The 15,582-nt window shown below is 31.0% G+C and overlaps 1 protein-coding gene across 1 annotated transcript; it reads left to right on the top strand.

Moving 5' to 3' along the window:
* Nucleotides 1–694: 694 nt before the first annotated feature.
* On the top strand, nt 695–11,614 carry LOC139502616 (angiopoietin-2-like). Its single transcript, XM_071292150.1, has 4 exons — nt 695–1,159; nt 8,457–8,581; nt 9,309–9,404; nt 11,512–11,614. The coding sequence occupies exons 1-3, from the start codon at nt 922–924 to the stop codon at nt 9,384–9,386; spliced, it is 441 nt and encodes a 146-aa protein (XP_071148251.1). The 5' UTR covers nt 695–921; the 3' UTR covers nt 9,387–9,404; nt 11,512–11,614.
* Nucleotides 11,615–15,582: the final 3,968 nt, after the last annotated feature.

Consider the following 15,582-nt stretch of genomic DNA (forward strand, 5'->3'; position numbering starts at 1 on the left):
AAGGCGTGAGTTTCAGTGAGTTTGCATATTGTTGTTCAATGTGATTAAAAAAAGGCAACAGTAGTATTACGATGCTCAAAACTCATAAATCGATATACAAAAAAAAACAAATCCGTGTCACAAACCAAAACCTAGGGAAACGCATTAAACATGTTAAATATAAGAGAATGACGACACAACAATAAAATGTAACACGCACAGAAACGAAAAACTCGTTCCAAGGATAATGCAAACGAATGTATATGTATCATACCTTTTGCTATCTGTTGGTAGACAATAAATTTCTGAGGGTATCATTATCCCGATAGTCAATACTCCAGTACTCTGTTTGTACGTTACTTTTAGAAGAAAAAAAACCCAACAAAATATTATAAGACACTCTGAAAAACACATAAAGAATAAACAATTCGCTTTCCCCAGTTAGTCATCAGAAAGTTTATCTGATAGTAGTTAAAACATTCTTGAGAAAGATAATTAACTGTCTTCTAATTGATAAATTGTTGTTAGTGCCAAATTGAATCTCATCATAAAAACAGTTTATTTAATATGTTTCTCTGAAGACGTTTTGCGAAAGTAATTTCAACACGATTTGTTTTCTATCAGAGAAACATCAGATAGTTTATGATTTCTGACGCAACTTAAAATTTTCTCTAGACATATGATGAATTGTATTCTAATTGATAAATTGTTGTTATTGCCAAAATGAATCCTAACATGTACTGTAGAAAAGTGCATATAACAAACACTTGTCCTCAGAAACACATATTGTTAAAAAGATTTCCCTAAAACACGTTTCGGGGTAGAATTTTAGTCGAAAAATAGCGCTAGCCATGAATTTGAATTTTATTTAGTGAATTCTGACGATTCTGTGAATTATATTGAATTATTTATCTGTTCTGTCATTGTACAGTTATAGCCGTAATGTTGTCATTAATATTGTGTATTGGACTTGTATATGGATCAGTTATACCCGAAAACCCGGATACGAAAGTTGAGATGCCACTCATCAGGTACGACGATGTTCCGCTGGTTGCTAAGTTGGATACTACAAATCTGAATAAGGCAATAAAGACATACATTAATACAACTGTGGAAAAGACTGTTCTGGAACATTTTTCCGGATTAAATATATTGGATATATTGTCTAAAATTAAGACAGGTAATTATAAATATCTTTAGTATTTTATTATAATATAACATCAATAACATCAACAAGGGTTGTTTAGAACTATTATGCTTTCAAAGAATTAAATTATCAATGTTACCAAGTATGTATCAATATTATATCAATTGTATGTTATTCTCCTTGATTTAATTCTTCGTTATTTGACGTCATTATTGAAAATAAACATTTTTGAATTATCATTATCTAACGTAATATCATAATCTGTCTGACTCTTTGATAAAATTGAGAATTGAAATGGGGAATGTGTCAAAGAGACAACAACCCGACCATAGAGCAAACAACAGCAAAAGGTCACCAACAGGTCTTCAATGCAGCGAGAAATTCCCGCACCCGGAGGCGTCCTTCAGCTGTCCTTTAAACAAATAAATATACTAGTTCAGTGGTAATGAACGCCATACTAAACTCCAAATTATACACAAGAAACTAAAATTAAAAATAATACAAGACTAACAAAGGCCAGAGGCTCCTGACTTGGGACAGGCGCAAAATTGCGGCGGGGTTAAACATGTTTAAGATATCTGAACCCTCCCCCTATACCTCTAGCCAATGCAGAAAAGTAAACGCATAACAATACGCACATTAAAAGTCAGTTCAAGAGAAGTCCGAGTCTGATGTCAGAAGATGTAACCAAAGAAAATAAACAAAATGAATATCAGGCACAATCCTTCCCGTGAGGTGTTTAGTAACATACAATCATAAAATATATGAGAAGAACATAACCCGTGTCATGCCAACAACTGGTTTTTAGATAAATGTGTTTAGTTCCGATGCAAAGACCCTGTAAGTGAATCAATATTAACGCCAAAATATGCAATTTTTAATGACTTGACAACAGTATAGTAACTACAAAAGTATATCCCTTCTTAATAAGTCTATTTAAAGGTTTTGTTAGCTTCTGAGGTGACTACTGACTTTTTTTGTGCTTTATAATATGTATAAAGAATATTTCCATAAAATATTGGATGTGAAAAACCTGAAAGTATAAGAAGTCTGCATGTTGAGCTATATTTACGAATGATATCCTTATACAGATGATAAAAATTAGAAAATGTTTTGACTAGTTTGTGATATCGAAAACCCTGTTGTAATAATTTTTCAGTAATACATAAATTTCTGTCATTAAAATCTAAAACATTGTTACATACACGAGCGAATCGTACAAGTTGAGATATATAAACACCGTACGATGGTGACAAGGGAACGTCACCATCTAAAATTGGACAATTAACGATATGAAATGAGAAATCATCTCTTTTTTCATTACTTTTAGTATTAAGCTTTCCGTTAATGAGATAGATATCAAGATCGAGGAAAGGGCAGTGGTCATTATTAGTATTAGCTTTATTTAAAGTTCAACAGGATAAATTTCTTTAGTATACATTGTACATACTGAAGTCGTCATTATTGAGAGCCAAAATATCATGCAAATATCTAAAAGTATTATTAAATTTGTGTATCAGATGTTGTTTCGATGGGTCTTTGCTGATTTTTGTCATGAATTGTAACTCATATCAATACAAAAACAGGTCCGAAATAAGTGGTGCACAGTTAGTTCCCAATGTAATTCCGATAACCTGACGATATACGGAATCTCCAAAGCGAACAAAAATGTTATCTAGTAAAATTTCAAGGGCAGATATAGTATCAATTCATGTCAAATTGACATAGTTTTTTTGTTTATTGCTACTAAAAGATAACCTAAAAGAGTTTAAACATATATATTCACATTCTGACTTTTTAAATGCCCATTTAATTAGGTGTGTGATTTTTTTCTAAATGAGAATGTGAGGCAATGTGGTATATAGGGTAGAAAAATCAAAACTTTGAATAGATTAAAAATCACCAATATAAGCATGCAATTTATCAAGTACTTCTAACGAGTTTTTGACACTCAAAACGTAATTAATTCCACTATTTTCGAAGGCCTTATTTCAACAATTAATTATCAGGTTTTTGATTGTACCATGTGAAGTAGTAAGTAGAATAGATAATTTAGTAGTGGAACAATGGCTTGAAGACGAAATAAAAATATATTTGTATGGTGTTTTGTGTAGCTTCGGAAGCCAATACATAGTTGGGACTTTCATTGTTTTTGGTTCTGCTTGTAAAGCGGTAGCTAAAAGTTTATGTTTGTTACAGATATCGTTTTCTGAAAATGGAGTCAGTTGGAATGTTGGTGAACTGGTGATCTGATTTTGTAGAAGCTCCATGTAAAATTTATGTCAAACAATAATAATATTATTAGTAGCTTTATCGGTCGGGACAAAAACAAATTCCTTGGCTAGTTCTTTTAGTTTATGTTTGATACGAGAAAGAGATTTATTTTGTTATTGTTAAGAGTAAAATATTCTTTCAAATTTTGAATACGTATATCAACTATGTTCATTACTGAATTAAAAAAGAGTCCAAAGATTTTTTGTCAGCTTTTCCCCGTTTTATCCATTTCAAACAGTAAGTACGGAGTGAGTCGTGGATGATATTACGACACTCATTCCAATTAATAATTTACGAAGGACAATATTTAGGTCCTTTATTGAGGAATGATTTTAACTCTCGGTCTTGAACGATGTTAAGATCTCCTGTTATAACATGGTAAATGGGTCCATAAATGTATGCGGAATTACTGCAATTACATGTAGGTGTATTTTCACTGATATTATATTCTTTATTAACACATTTAACATTAAAAAATGTAACTGGATCTAAACATTCTCTTTACATGCTTAAGTAGATGAAGTTTTCAAACAATTGGAAAGTTCTGGAATGCGAAAAGAAGAACAACGTAATACGCATTTAGTACTTTTTTGGAATCCAGATCATATACAACATTGCAAACCGTTTTTTGTAAAAAAAAAAACAGATTTATATCCTAAACCAACATAAATAGCTATTTGTATATGAAAACAAAATCTAGCTTTATTTGAAGTACAATAATTGTTTTGATTAATGAGTGTGTCATCTTTTAAATTTTTACGATAAATTAAACTTTGACAACATCTACTACCGTTGTATTGTTTAGCTTTCTCACAGAATATAACAATATACATGTATTTCCCGTGCCTGTCGGAGATATGAATATTTGTTCACCCAAGAAAAATCATATTTCACGAGGACATCGCCCGAGGGAAATATAACTTTTCGAGGGTGAACAAATCTTCATATCTCCCTAAGCCAAGGTAAATGAATGTTTTATTCCACTGCCTATACCTTTTTTTTACTTCTGAACATAAGATATTAATTTACATAATTGTTTTCTTATCCGTTTTTTGTTTGTTTATAATACAGTACTTGCAACCTTAGGCGTTACTGTTTTAGCGATCAATCAGCGGTCATCGATCAGTCACCGATCAGTCAAGTTCGCGTTAAACTCACGTCACCAATCCGTCAAACTTATAGTAAAAGTCATTGACTGATCGGACGGATCGGACTGATAGGTACGATCGACCTTTCTGACGGATTGAACTCTACTAAGTCATATGATAAACTAATAGAAATTACGGAATCGTAGTTTCGATTTTTTAAATTAAAATGGCGACTTGTTAAGTACGAAACGTTCAAGTACAACTGATCAACAACATCTGTTTTATTAAAATATTCAGCAAAGTTTAATGAAGTTTAAGAAATATTCAGATAAAACATAAATTCGAATATTATCATAACAGAATGGTCATTTTCGTTTTTATTTATGTTACATATTTTTAAACTCGGACAGATCTGAAAAGGGTGTTCATATTGTGATTATTTTCTTCTTCCCGTAATAAGATTGGAATATGAAATAGATAAGCAGTTCTTAAAACTGCTGGTGTAAAAAAAATTTTAAATATTTTAGAGTTTTGTATCCTTATAATCTTGAAATCCTTTAAAAATAGACGTATCACAATGGAGGCCATTTAAATAACAAATTACGAAAAAAATTGTTGCATTATTTTTCAAAAGTTCAGAATTATTGGTAATTTTAAACAATGCGAAGATTATTATAGAATATTTTTTTTATATTCTTTTGCAGTAATGAAAAATAACAAATCTCAAACTATAAAAAAAATCCTATCGGGGTCTATAAAGGCAACAGTAGTATACCGTCTATACTATTCATTAAAAAAAAAAATGCATTCTTATTTAACAAAATCAAAAATCTATGCATGTTTGTCCTTCAAATATTCACATTTGATACAAAATAACTCATCAAAAGGCATTTTAATGACTGATTGCAAATGATGTTGCATTATGTCAAATATGAGAAGAAATATTTGCATTTTAGGCAACGCGTACACAAATTTTGTATCTTTTCCCTAAAATCCAGCATATTTTGTAAATAACAACCAATGCTGATGTACAAAAAGTACTGAAATCTAATGCTGGTTTATAATTTGTATCAAAATATGGCATTCTTATTCCACAAAAACAAAAGTTTGAGTATTTTTATTCTGATTTCAATTTAATTTTAGATAAAAAAATATCTTGAGGCCTTTAAGATAAAAAATACAAATAAAATTGCTGCATTATCTTTCAAAAGATAAGAAATTTTGGTAATTTTAAACAATGCGAAGAACATAATAGTATATTTTTTTCTGATTTTTATTTGCCTTAATAAAAAATAACCAATCGTGAATTATAAAAAGTACAAAATCAAATGGCGGTTAATCTGTTAATAATTTCCATTCAAATAAGGAAACAATAAAATCTTTCTCATTTAATAAAAACTAGATATCTATTCTTCAAATATTCACATTTGATAGAAAATAACTTGTCAAAAGGCATTTTAATAGACTGATTGCAATTGATGTTGCATTTTGTCAAATATGAGAAGAAATATTTGCATTTTAGGCAACACGTACACATTTTTTTTGTATTTTTTTCCCTAAAATCTAGCATATTTTGTGAATAACAACCAATCCTGATTTACAAAAAGTGTTGAAATATTATGGCGGTTTATAATTTGTATTAAAATAACGAACTAATGCAATCTTATTCCAAGAAAAAAAAATCAAACAAAAGTTTATAAGAAAAGACTTCACACTTATCTTGAGGCCTTTAAAATAACAAATACAAATTGAATTACTTTTTATCAAAAGAAGAAATTAAGGTTACCTAAACCATAATTTAAACAACATTTTTAATATTCACAAATAAAGCTCAAAGCATCTTAAATGTTATACTATTTTTACTTTTATCATCTAGTGACATACAACTGCTAAATAGAATACTTATTTTAAACGACAGCATTTTCCTCAGATAAGATGTACATCTGAGTATATCGCTATTTTGAACTTGTGTGATTTATTTTGCTAAAATTTAAATAAAAGAATATGAAGTAATACATATATATGAGTAGTGAAACATGATTTATATATTTTTATTTGTTATTGCTACTAATTTGATTACAAATTAACGAATACAGGTGTCTACGTAGAGGTCCGCGTTCATCGAATGTAAACATGGTGGAGTTCGGTTTGCATAAGAATTTTAAATATATTCGTATCCATCCGATCCGTGCATAACATTAATGTACTGATCGATCACTGTCCGTTGTCACGGTTACTCTCACATAGCTTGTTTGACTAATCTGACAGATTATATGGGTCACCGATCACCGATCACTCATCGATCAGTCAAACATCCGTCACCGATCATTCACCGATCAGTCAAGTTCACGTCAAACAGTAACGCCTTAAGTTGCAAGTACTGTATGTAACATACACAATGATAAACAGTAACGATCAAAAGTTAATTATTTATTCTTTTCTGTTTGTCTTAAGATCTGAAATAATTTTTAAAAACGAAATTACTATACTATTTAAAAAAAACCGATTAAAACGTTTTAAAAATTTACCGCGGGTAACGTCGCACAGGGCAATCCCGACGTTTAGAGGGGAATATGATACTCAGAGTGGAATATGAAGTTTTGTTCGACGTCCCGTGGGATAGTTTCAACCAATCAAATGTTGTTTTCGCTATCAAAATCAACATGTAGAGGAATAATACATAATAGAAATTAAATAACATGATCGCGCTAAAAAATTACAAAACTAAAATTAACGAACACCAAGGAAAATATAGAACGGGAAGTCTCTTATCAAATGGCAAAATCAAATGCTCAAACATATCAAACGAACGGAAAAACATCTGTCATATTTTTAAACTTGGTACAGGCATTTTCTTATATAGAAAATGGTGAATAAAACCTGGTTTTATAGCAATAGCTAAACCTCTCACTTGTATGACAATCGAATAAACCACAAGTATCATGAGTATGTACATCAAGCTGTCATATGGTGACTTTAAGTCCATGTTTGAAATTCTTTATCACAACGGGCAGCTTAAATCAAGGGCCCTACATAATTAACCGCTTTAATATGTTGTAATTTAGTCGATAATATAGCTTAGATGTTTCATAAATAAAGTGTATAGTTTGCCTTAAGCAAATGCATTGCGTCAATTTGATAAGCTTTTGTTTCTTAACTTCATATTTGAGATCAATTAAACAGAAGCAACAGAAATTTATATAGCTAATAATATTCGAACGTAATTAACTTGGATGGTTAGTGTTCATGCTAAATATTGCTTCAAAGGGTTCCAAGTGATAACGTTGATCTCACCCCTACGAAAGTTTACGTACATATTTTGGTTTACTGTCATTGGTTATTAGTGTCGCAGATTACCACTATACGGTTAGCAAGTCTTAACGACAGTCCCGTCATTTTTTATTCGAGTGTAACATACTGAACGCAATTTATCGTCGCAAAGAGAGATGTATATGACATGTATGAGTCCCTCCTATCGGCCATTTGTAGCGGGTAACGTTTCTTTTCTTACGGCAGAAAAAAATGGCAGTCCTAGTCATTTCAGCTAGAAGTTGAACTAACCTTCCTATTGCGGGGTTCGATCTCATAACCTCAATTTTGACAGACAAATGATACTGTAAATAAACTACTTAGACCTCTCAGATACTCTCGGATACTGAGGCACTAACACATTATAAAAAGTATAGAACAAATACAGAGCTTCAAGGAAAATTGAAAAACTGACAAAATAAAACGCTATTAATCCACAAAACAAGTGGGAAAACAACTGCCATATTCTTGACTTCGTAGAGGCATTTTTTCGATGAAAATGGTGGGATAAACCTGTTTGTATCGCTAGCTAAACCTCCAACTTATATGACAGTTGTTTATAGTTTTGTTAGATTACAAAAAATGGTTCAGCATCTAGCACTGATACTTAAAATTGGAATTTATAACATTTAAAAAGATTGTACAATTTCATTATACAGAAAGATATCCTAGAGATTGCGAAGATATCAGAGAGTCAAAAAGTGGTATATACAAAATATATCCTCCAGACATCCGTGGATTTGAAACATACTGTGACATGAAGACCGCAGGCGGGGGTTGGTTGGTAAGGTTGATTTTAAGTGCATTTACCAATGATCACAAGTTTAACATTTTAACAGTTAAGAAAAATCCGTTTCACTGATGACAGCGGATATGTTAAAATTTTCGACACTACAATTTTGTCCCCTTTTCTCCGAATGTGACGTAACGAAAAAGACTTATTACGGAATTTGTACTAACAGGAGTGATATAACTATGACTATGATTTAATGAATGTTACCTGAAAAATTGTAAACCAGAAGTAGCATTTTGTACATCGAAAGAAGTTGAGGTTTTATCTCAAACAAAGTACAAAGCAAACGTGCATTTTCCGTATATTCTATTTAAGCTCTTATCAAAATTGTAGTTGTTCTCTGACAATTGAAAGCTCTTTTTATCTTTGAATTAACTTATGAATTTTTTATATTCATATATTCAGTGTATTTGGTGCTTATTTCAATTTACTTTCCCATCATATTGTCAATCAGCTAATTGTATTTAAGTCTTTTTTCTCTTTGATAAAAACAATTAAAAAAAAGAGAATCCCGTTGGTGATACTTAGATCAGAACATATAAAACCAAAAAGTGTCAATTTTTCCAAAAAAAAAAGGTGATAACTTAACAATTACACACAATGTTAAAATAATATATATTTTTTGGTTTTAATACAATTACGATGATTATATTTCAGACAATTTAGTATCGTACGAAACACGTGACAAGTACCAATTACTGTTTATTGTGAATTACAGGTTTTCCAGAAAAGGCAGGATGGGAGTGTTGACTTCTTAGGAACTGGACGGATTACAAAAACGGGTTTGGTGACTTAACAGGAGAATTCTGGTTAGGTAGGAAAGTTTATTATCATGCTTTAGATCAAACAATAAGATAGACTGCACTATTACTGTATTAAAATTTTATGTCAGTCATAATAGTAAATACTTTTAATATTTGCGCATTTTGCTTTGAATATGAATAATTGTCCTAGAGAAAACAAATGAAAAAAAGACTACAATTAGATAATATTCATTCTCAAGACATCTTAGTGTACAAAACATGCAAACGGGACGAATTTTTTATTTTCCTTTTAATAATTTTCCTTTTTGGACGGTGATGTCCCTTTGACATCATCTTTCTGTGTTTATATATAACTCGTTTGCTATGCTCGTGTCTGTTATTACGTTTTGGATTTCAGTGAACGTTTTCTATGTATTATTGGTAAAATATTAAGTCAGGTATTTCGTTACCACAAATAACTTAAAACCTTTGCTAAATTCTTCCATAAATTTGGATTTGAAGTTTGATTGTACCTTTGATGCAATTAGGGTAAACTTATCGATCCTTTAAGTAAACTGATTCTAAGAGTTACCAATTCAACACTAAAACTAGATCTTTGAATATTGTTGGTATTAGTATTAATATTTATTTTGTTATCAGTAAAAAATCAAACTAAATATTATTTTTATATACATACAGTGCTTGGATGGTGTAAACTTCCCACTAACACCATACACCATTACACCATACACCATACATCATTACACCATACACCTTGTACCATTACACCATACACGTTACACATTACACCATACACCTTGTACCATTACACCATACACGTTACACATTACACCATACACCATTCCCCATTCTATCAACACGATCCGAAATTACCCATAACGCAATTACATTTCAAATATAAAGATTATTTTTATTGTTTATGTTTACAATCCGAAAAATTAAAATAAAAAGAACTGCGTTTTGAACCAATGAAATGTTGTACACCGTTCATTCACACTATTCCCGATAGCACGTTACACAATCACACCATTCCTCATACACCATTATACCATCCTCCTTATACCATACACCATAGCAACATACACCTTACACCATATGCCATACACCATTACACCATACCCGTTTTTTTGGGACGTTTACACCATCCAAGGGATGTATGTACATGCATGGCTCTACAATATGTCGGTACCTGTATCTTGGCATTGCACTAGGTCATGTGTTTGACTATTAATGACATCTTATTATAACACTAAATCTATTGCATGTTGGATGTGTACTGATTGATATTTTAGTCTTAGATGCATGCATTTTATTTTTATTAATCTCTTATTCAGTGATTGTAGGGTGTTTGTGTGTATCATATTTGTTTTGCATTCATTATTTTGTACACAAACTAGGCAATTTGATTTCTCGTTTGAATTGTTTAACATTTGTAATGTCGGGACCTTTTATAGGTTACTATGCAGTGTGGGTTTTCCTCATTCTTGACGGTGTACAGTGCCCTACAGTTGTTACTGTGTCATTTGGTCTCTTTTTTGAGAGTTGTCTCATTTGCAATAATACCACATATTTTTATTTTCAAATGTTAAACATATTTGATTTTGTTTTTCATCGAATATTTTGTTTTTTTAGAGAAATATATTGTTTATGAAGAAATGTAAAAAGAAAAAGCCTTTTTAAAATTATCGTTACTGGGTTTTCATAATGTCGTTCATGACTTTTTTTTATAATAAAAATACTTTTTCACATAAACCAACTTGGCGGATAAAAATTGCTGCTATTCCAAAATATCATACATTTAAACCAATCAAAGCAATTTGAAATAAGTTTGCCTCCAAAACTTTGTATGTAAACTTGAAAATTGTTGCATAATTGAACTATTAAAAAAAACTTTTACCTTTCTTGATGTATGTGAAAATCAGGTTAGTTTTTATTTTATGCAGAAATGTCCAGGTTTCTATTTTTCATCCATTTACAAAAATATTCAAGTAAACATTTGACATTCTAAAGCAGACATTCCAACTAATATATTTTTGGTGTGTTTTTGTTTGTTTGTTGAATTTTTTTTTTATTTACTACATTTTCGAAACCCAGTAACGCTTTGACTTTTATAACGATATAAGACTTTACATATTTTTCATTTCATTTACCTTATAGGTAATTCTAAAATCCATGAAATTACCACAAAAAATGAATATGAACTGTACATACATGTACTAATGGAGGATCTCGAAGGAGAACAGAGATATGCGAGATACAAGACGTTTTATATAGGAGACATACAGTCAAAATTCACTTTAGAAATCGGAGGCTACAACGGAAACGCAGGTTTGTAACTTTTTTTTTGTCTCGTAATGATTAAGGGAACAGTTATAACCTAATTGGGGTCTTGGAAGATATTAAGGGGTGCCTTGAAAAACATTTCGACATCAAATAGAGTATCAATTTTTTCAATACTTCAGAGGGATATTCAAAATACAAAATAGACCAATTCTGCAGGCCTATTTCGAACATGCGTGCAAACGATAACCAATTCACCGAGCATATTTCGAACATGCATGCAAGATGATAACCAATTCACTAGGCCTATTTTAAACATGCGTGCAAAATGATAACTAATTCGACAAATACAATTAATAATAGTCTGATTCAGCTGCACACGTATTTGTATCAGTAAGTTTATATGTTATACCTTTATATCTTGAAGGGTGAAAGAACCTGTTGCGGGACGTCGTGATTTTGGGCCTTTATTTTTTTTGCGGGAATTAGGGATTGGGCCTCTATTTTCGTAGGAAATCGGGAAAATTATTATTTATACTGGAATTAATGCTTTATTTGAATTATTGTAATGTATACAGTGTGAAATGTTTGGGTTCCTATTGAGTGATGAAGCATTAACATCAAGGGTTAAAACGTTTACTTTTAATAATATATTTCTGCACCTAACTAAATAAAAGAACAAGCACATTGACCTCTATTTATTTATTTTTTTATTTCTTAATCTATCCCCTATCATTCTATACAAGTCTTAGTAAAAGCTATATATCTGAGTAGCGAACTTCCTAATAACTATTTTTACATTTGTCAACCATATTCAATAAAGCTTGGTACAAAAGTATTGACAAATTTGATGCCTACTCATTTCAAATTATGTGACAGGAAATAATTATTTGTCTATTTCTCTTCTAGAAATCATCGATTCAATTCTAAGTGTACCAGCACCACATCATACATGTGTCATAAGAAGTTCGTTCGTCTAATTATAAGCAAAGCATCTATATAATGCATGTCTTGAAAAGGGACACGAGGAGGTAGTTGATGCAATTCAATGGTTTTTCATCACTTGTTTTATACCATTATTTCGTTTATTTATATATATTGAAGTCCGTTATGTGATATTTTGTATCTTTCAGCCCCTCTTACTTTGTGTAATTATTGTTTAAACGTTATGCTTTTACCAATGTAGTTGTTACCTAACTGTCTATTTTGGCGATTGGACGTCACCAAACGTGTTCAACACGCGACAAACCATACTAGACCAGTCGCTTGTGATCTAATCCGATGTGTTTTCTATTGTTGTTTTTTTTAATATGAACAAGGTCATTGGAATTCCAGCTTATATTGTTTTAAAGCTAATCTTATTAATTTGGGTACGGCCGTCGAATTTATATGTCAAACATTATATAGTCTATAATGAATTATTCAAAAGAAACAAGGCAACATTTTAATGAAACATAAATAAACAAAGGACTACTAGCGGTTACTGGCATGCCAGCTCAAGACCTCAAGTAAATGTCACATGTGGAGCAGGATCTATGTTGTTTATGGAAAACAAAATCCTCTTTATATCTAAAAGGGAAATTAAATAATCTGGCTTCCTTTATCTTCTTGTTTTTGACAAGTTACTGAAGGAACTCCGATTCATATGAAAATAAAAAGTAGCCGGTAAGGAAAGACACACAGTTCGTTCCCATGGGAATGCCGACAATTTGTTGAAAAAGTGTACCTCTAAATTCAACAAATATGTTGTCGATAAGAAACTCCAGCATATTGATCACTTGTTCCACTTGTTAGCATGTTTTCCCTTTAACAAAATACACCTTATGATATTCCAAAGTAATAAATTTATAGCGTATGCTACAATTTTTATATTGAAAGGCATTGTGGATTATGTCTTTCAGGCGAATTTTCAATTTTACATGGGGAATGGTGGTATATAGGGTTGAAAAGAATCCACATATGACTAATACTACTACGCGAGTAAACAGTTTAACAGTATTTCTGAAGACCTGAAGAATTTTGAGGAGCTTAGGTATCCAATACAAACAAGGTAAGTACTCCGATTTGTTGTTCAATTTAATGTTCATTGAAGCCATAAGCGGGACATGCCAAAGCCTTGTTTCTACAAATTTGCATGTAATATTTTGCGATACACTGTGATCAATAAAAAACATTATAATACAAAAAAAATTAATGATAACAAGTTTGATACGATTAGAAGTAGAGCATTTTAGAATTGTCAGTGGTTTATCTGTTTGTTTGGTTTTTTTTCATTTTTTTTTAATGCGTTTTTACTTTCTGTTGAAATAAACACGAGTCGCATTGTTTACCTGCTCGAAAAAAACCAGTGGTGATAGACATGATAGAGTCAGACCAACTAACGATAGAATAATCATTGGATTCATTTTGATAGTTTCTTTTTAAGAGATAGCATAGTAATACTTGTTGGGACTGAAAATATACCGCTTAAGTAACGGTGCACGTTTCTTCCCTAAGTCCACCAGAGGCGTGCACTTAAGTATACTCTGCCTTAAAACTGTATATCTTTAAATAAAAAGAAATCAGATTCCAGCAACTTACATTCAGAGTAAAATCTACTGACTTTAACATGTTTAATCTACAATAGTCTTTCCAACAAAAATTGTCAATAAAAAGAGTTGTTTGGTAGAAAAACACATGGTTATACATTATTTATTTAAGTTTGATTCCATTTTATAAATGAAAACTGTTTTATCTACTCCTATAACTACTGAATGTGTTAAACGATGAAAACAAATAAAACAGTCCTTGTCAATCATTGGAAGTTGCAGTTTTACCACGAAAGTGCCCTTTAACTTGCCACTGGCAGCTACCTCGATAACATCACTCGTATTATATCTGTTCTTACATAACACGAGTATATTTCCTTTGTTATCCATGGTAAGACTTTGTAGATTTGTCCAGTTCGAAATATCGAATATGAATTCAATGTTATCATCTCTGTCGATACAGGTTAGATTATTCGTATCTCTACTAATACAGTAAATATTTTGTGAATCAACATCGTAATACAAATAATCTGGTATGAAAGTAAGAGGAATACGTCTTTTTTCAGTTCCTGACATATCAATTACGGTAATACTAATCCATCACCCACATAAAATTGGTTTTCTGTGTATACAAATGAACCTACTGTACATTTTATTGCAATATTGTGTATATAATTAACATTGGTTTGCTGGAAGTTAACTATAGCCACACTATTTTTATCAAGTAACACCGCAACAGTATTTGTGTCCATAACATCCATTTTAATTGGACATTTTTCTAATATTATAGCCTTCATTTGTTGCCCACTGACAGAATATATCACTACTTTTTTATAAAAAGCTGCAACCACTTCACCACTGTGTAAACATAATATATCCTTTATCACCGTTTCAACTATAGAATCACCAACAATGGATGTTTCGTACAATCTGAAACCTTCGCTGAGAGATTGCAATGCGTGGTGTTGATAGTTGTTCTTTTTATTATGTACTTTAGGACAATCCATACATAAAAATTTCTTGCAATTATAACAATTATATACGGATATGTTTTCACAGTAGTCGCACCTAAACAAAATAATATATATTACTGGTATAAAATCGATTTGTATCTTCGAACACAACAAATTACAATTGATTGAACTGAACTTGATATGCAAATAAAAATGTATGAACAAGAAATGAAATAATCATAATAGAACAAGAAAAGTAAAATATTTGCGACTAATATATTCCACCAGATTTTTTTTTCAAATTACATAAATATGATTATTTATTGTTATCAGCAAAGTTGCTATTACCAATTAAAAACATGGTGTAAAAACAGTGCATCGAGATTCCATGAATTCATACAATGCACTGGAGTGAAGTTATGATTCTTTGTTTTGCTTAAAAATATTGGCTCGTTTACAAATTAAAC

Source organism: Mytilus edulis, chromosome 14 (assembly GCF_963676685.1).
Source record: "Mytilus edulis chromosome 14, xbMytEdul2.2, whole genome shotgun sequence".
NCBI classification, from domain to species: domain Eukaryota; kingdom Metazoa; phylum Mollusca; class Bivalvia; order Mytilida; family Mytilidae; genus Mytilus; species Mytilus edulis.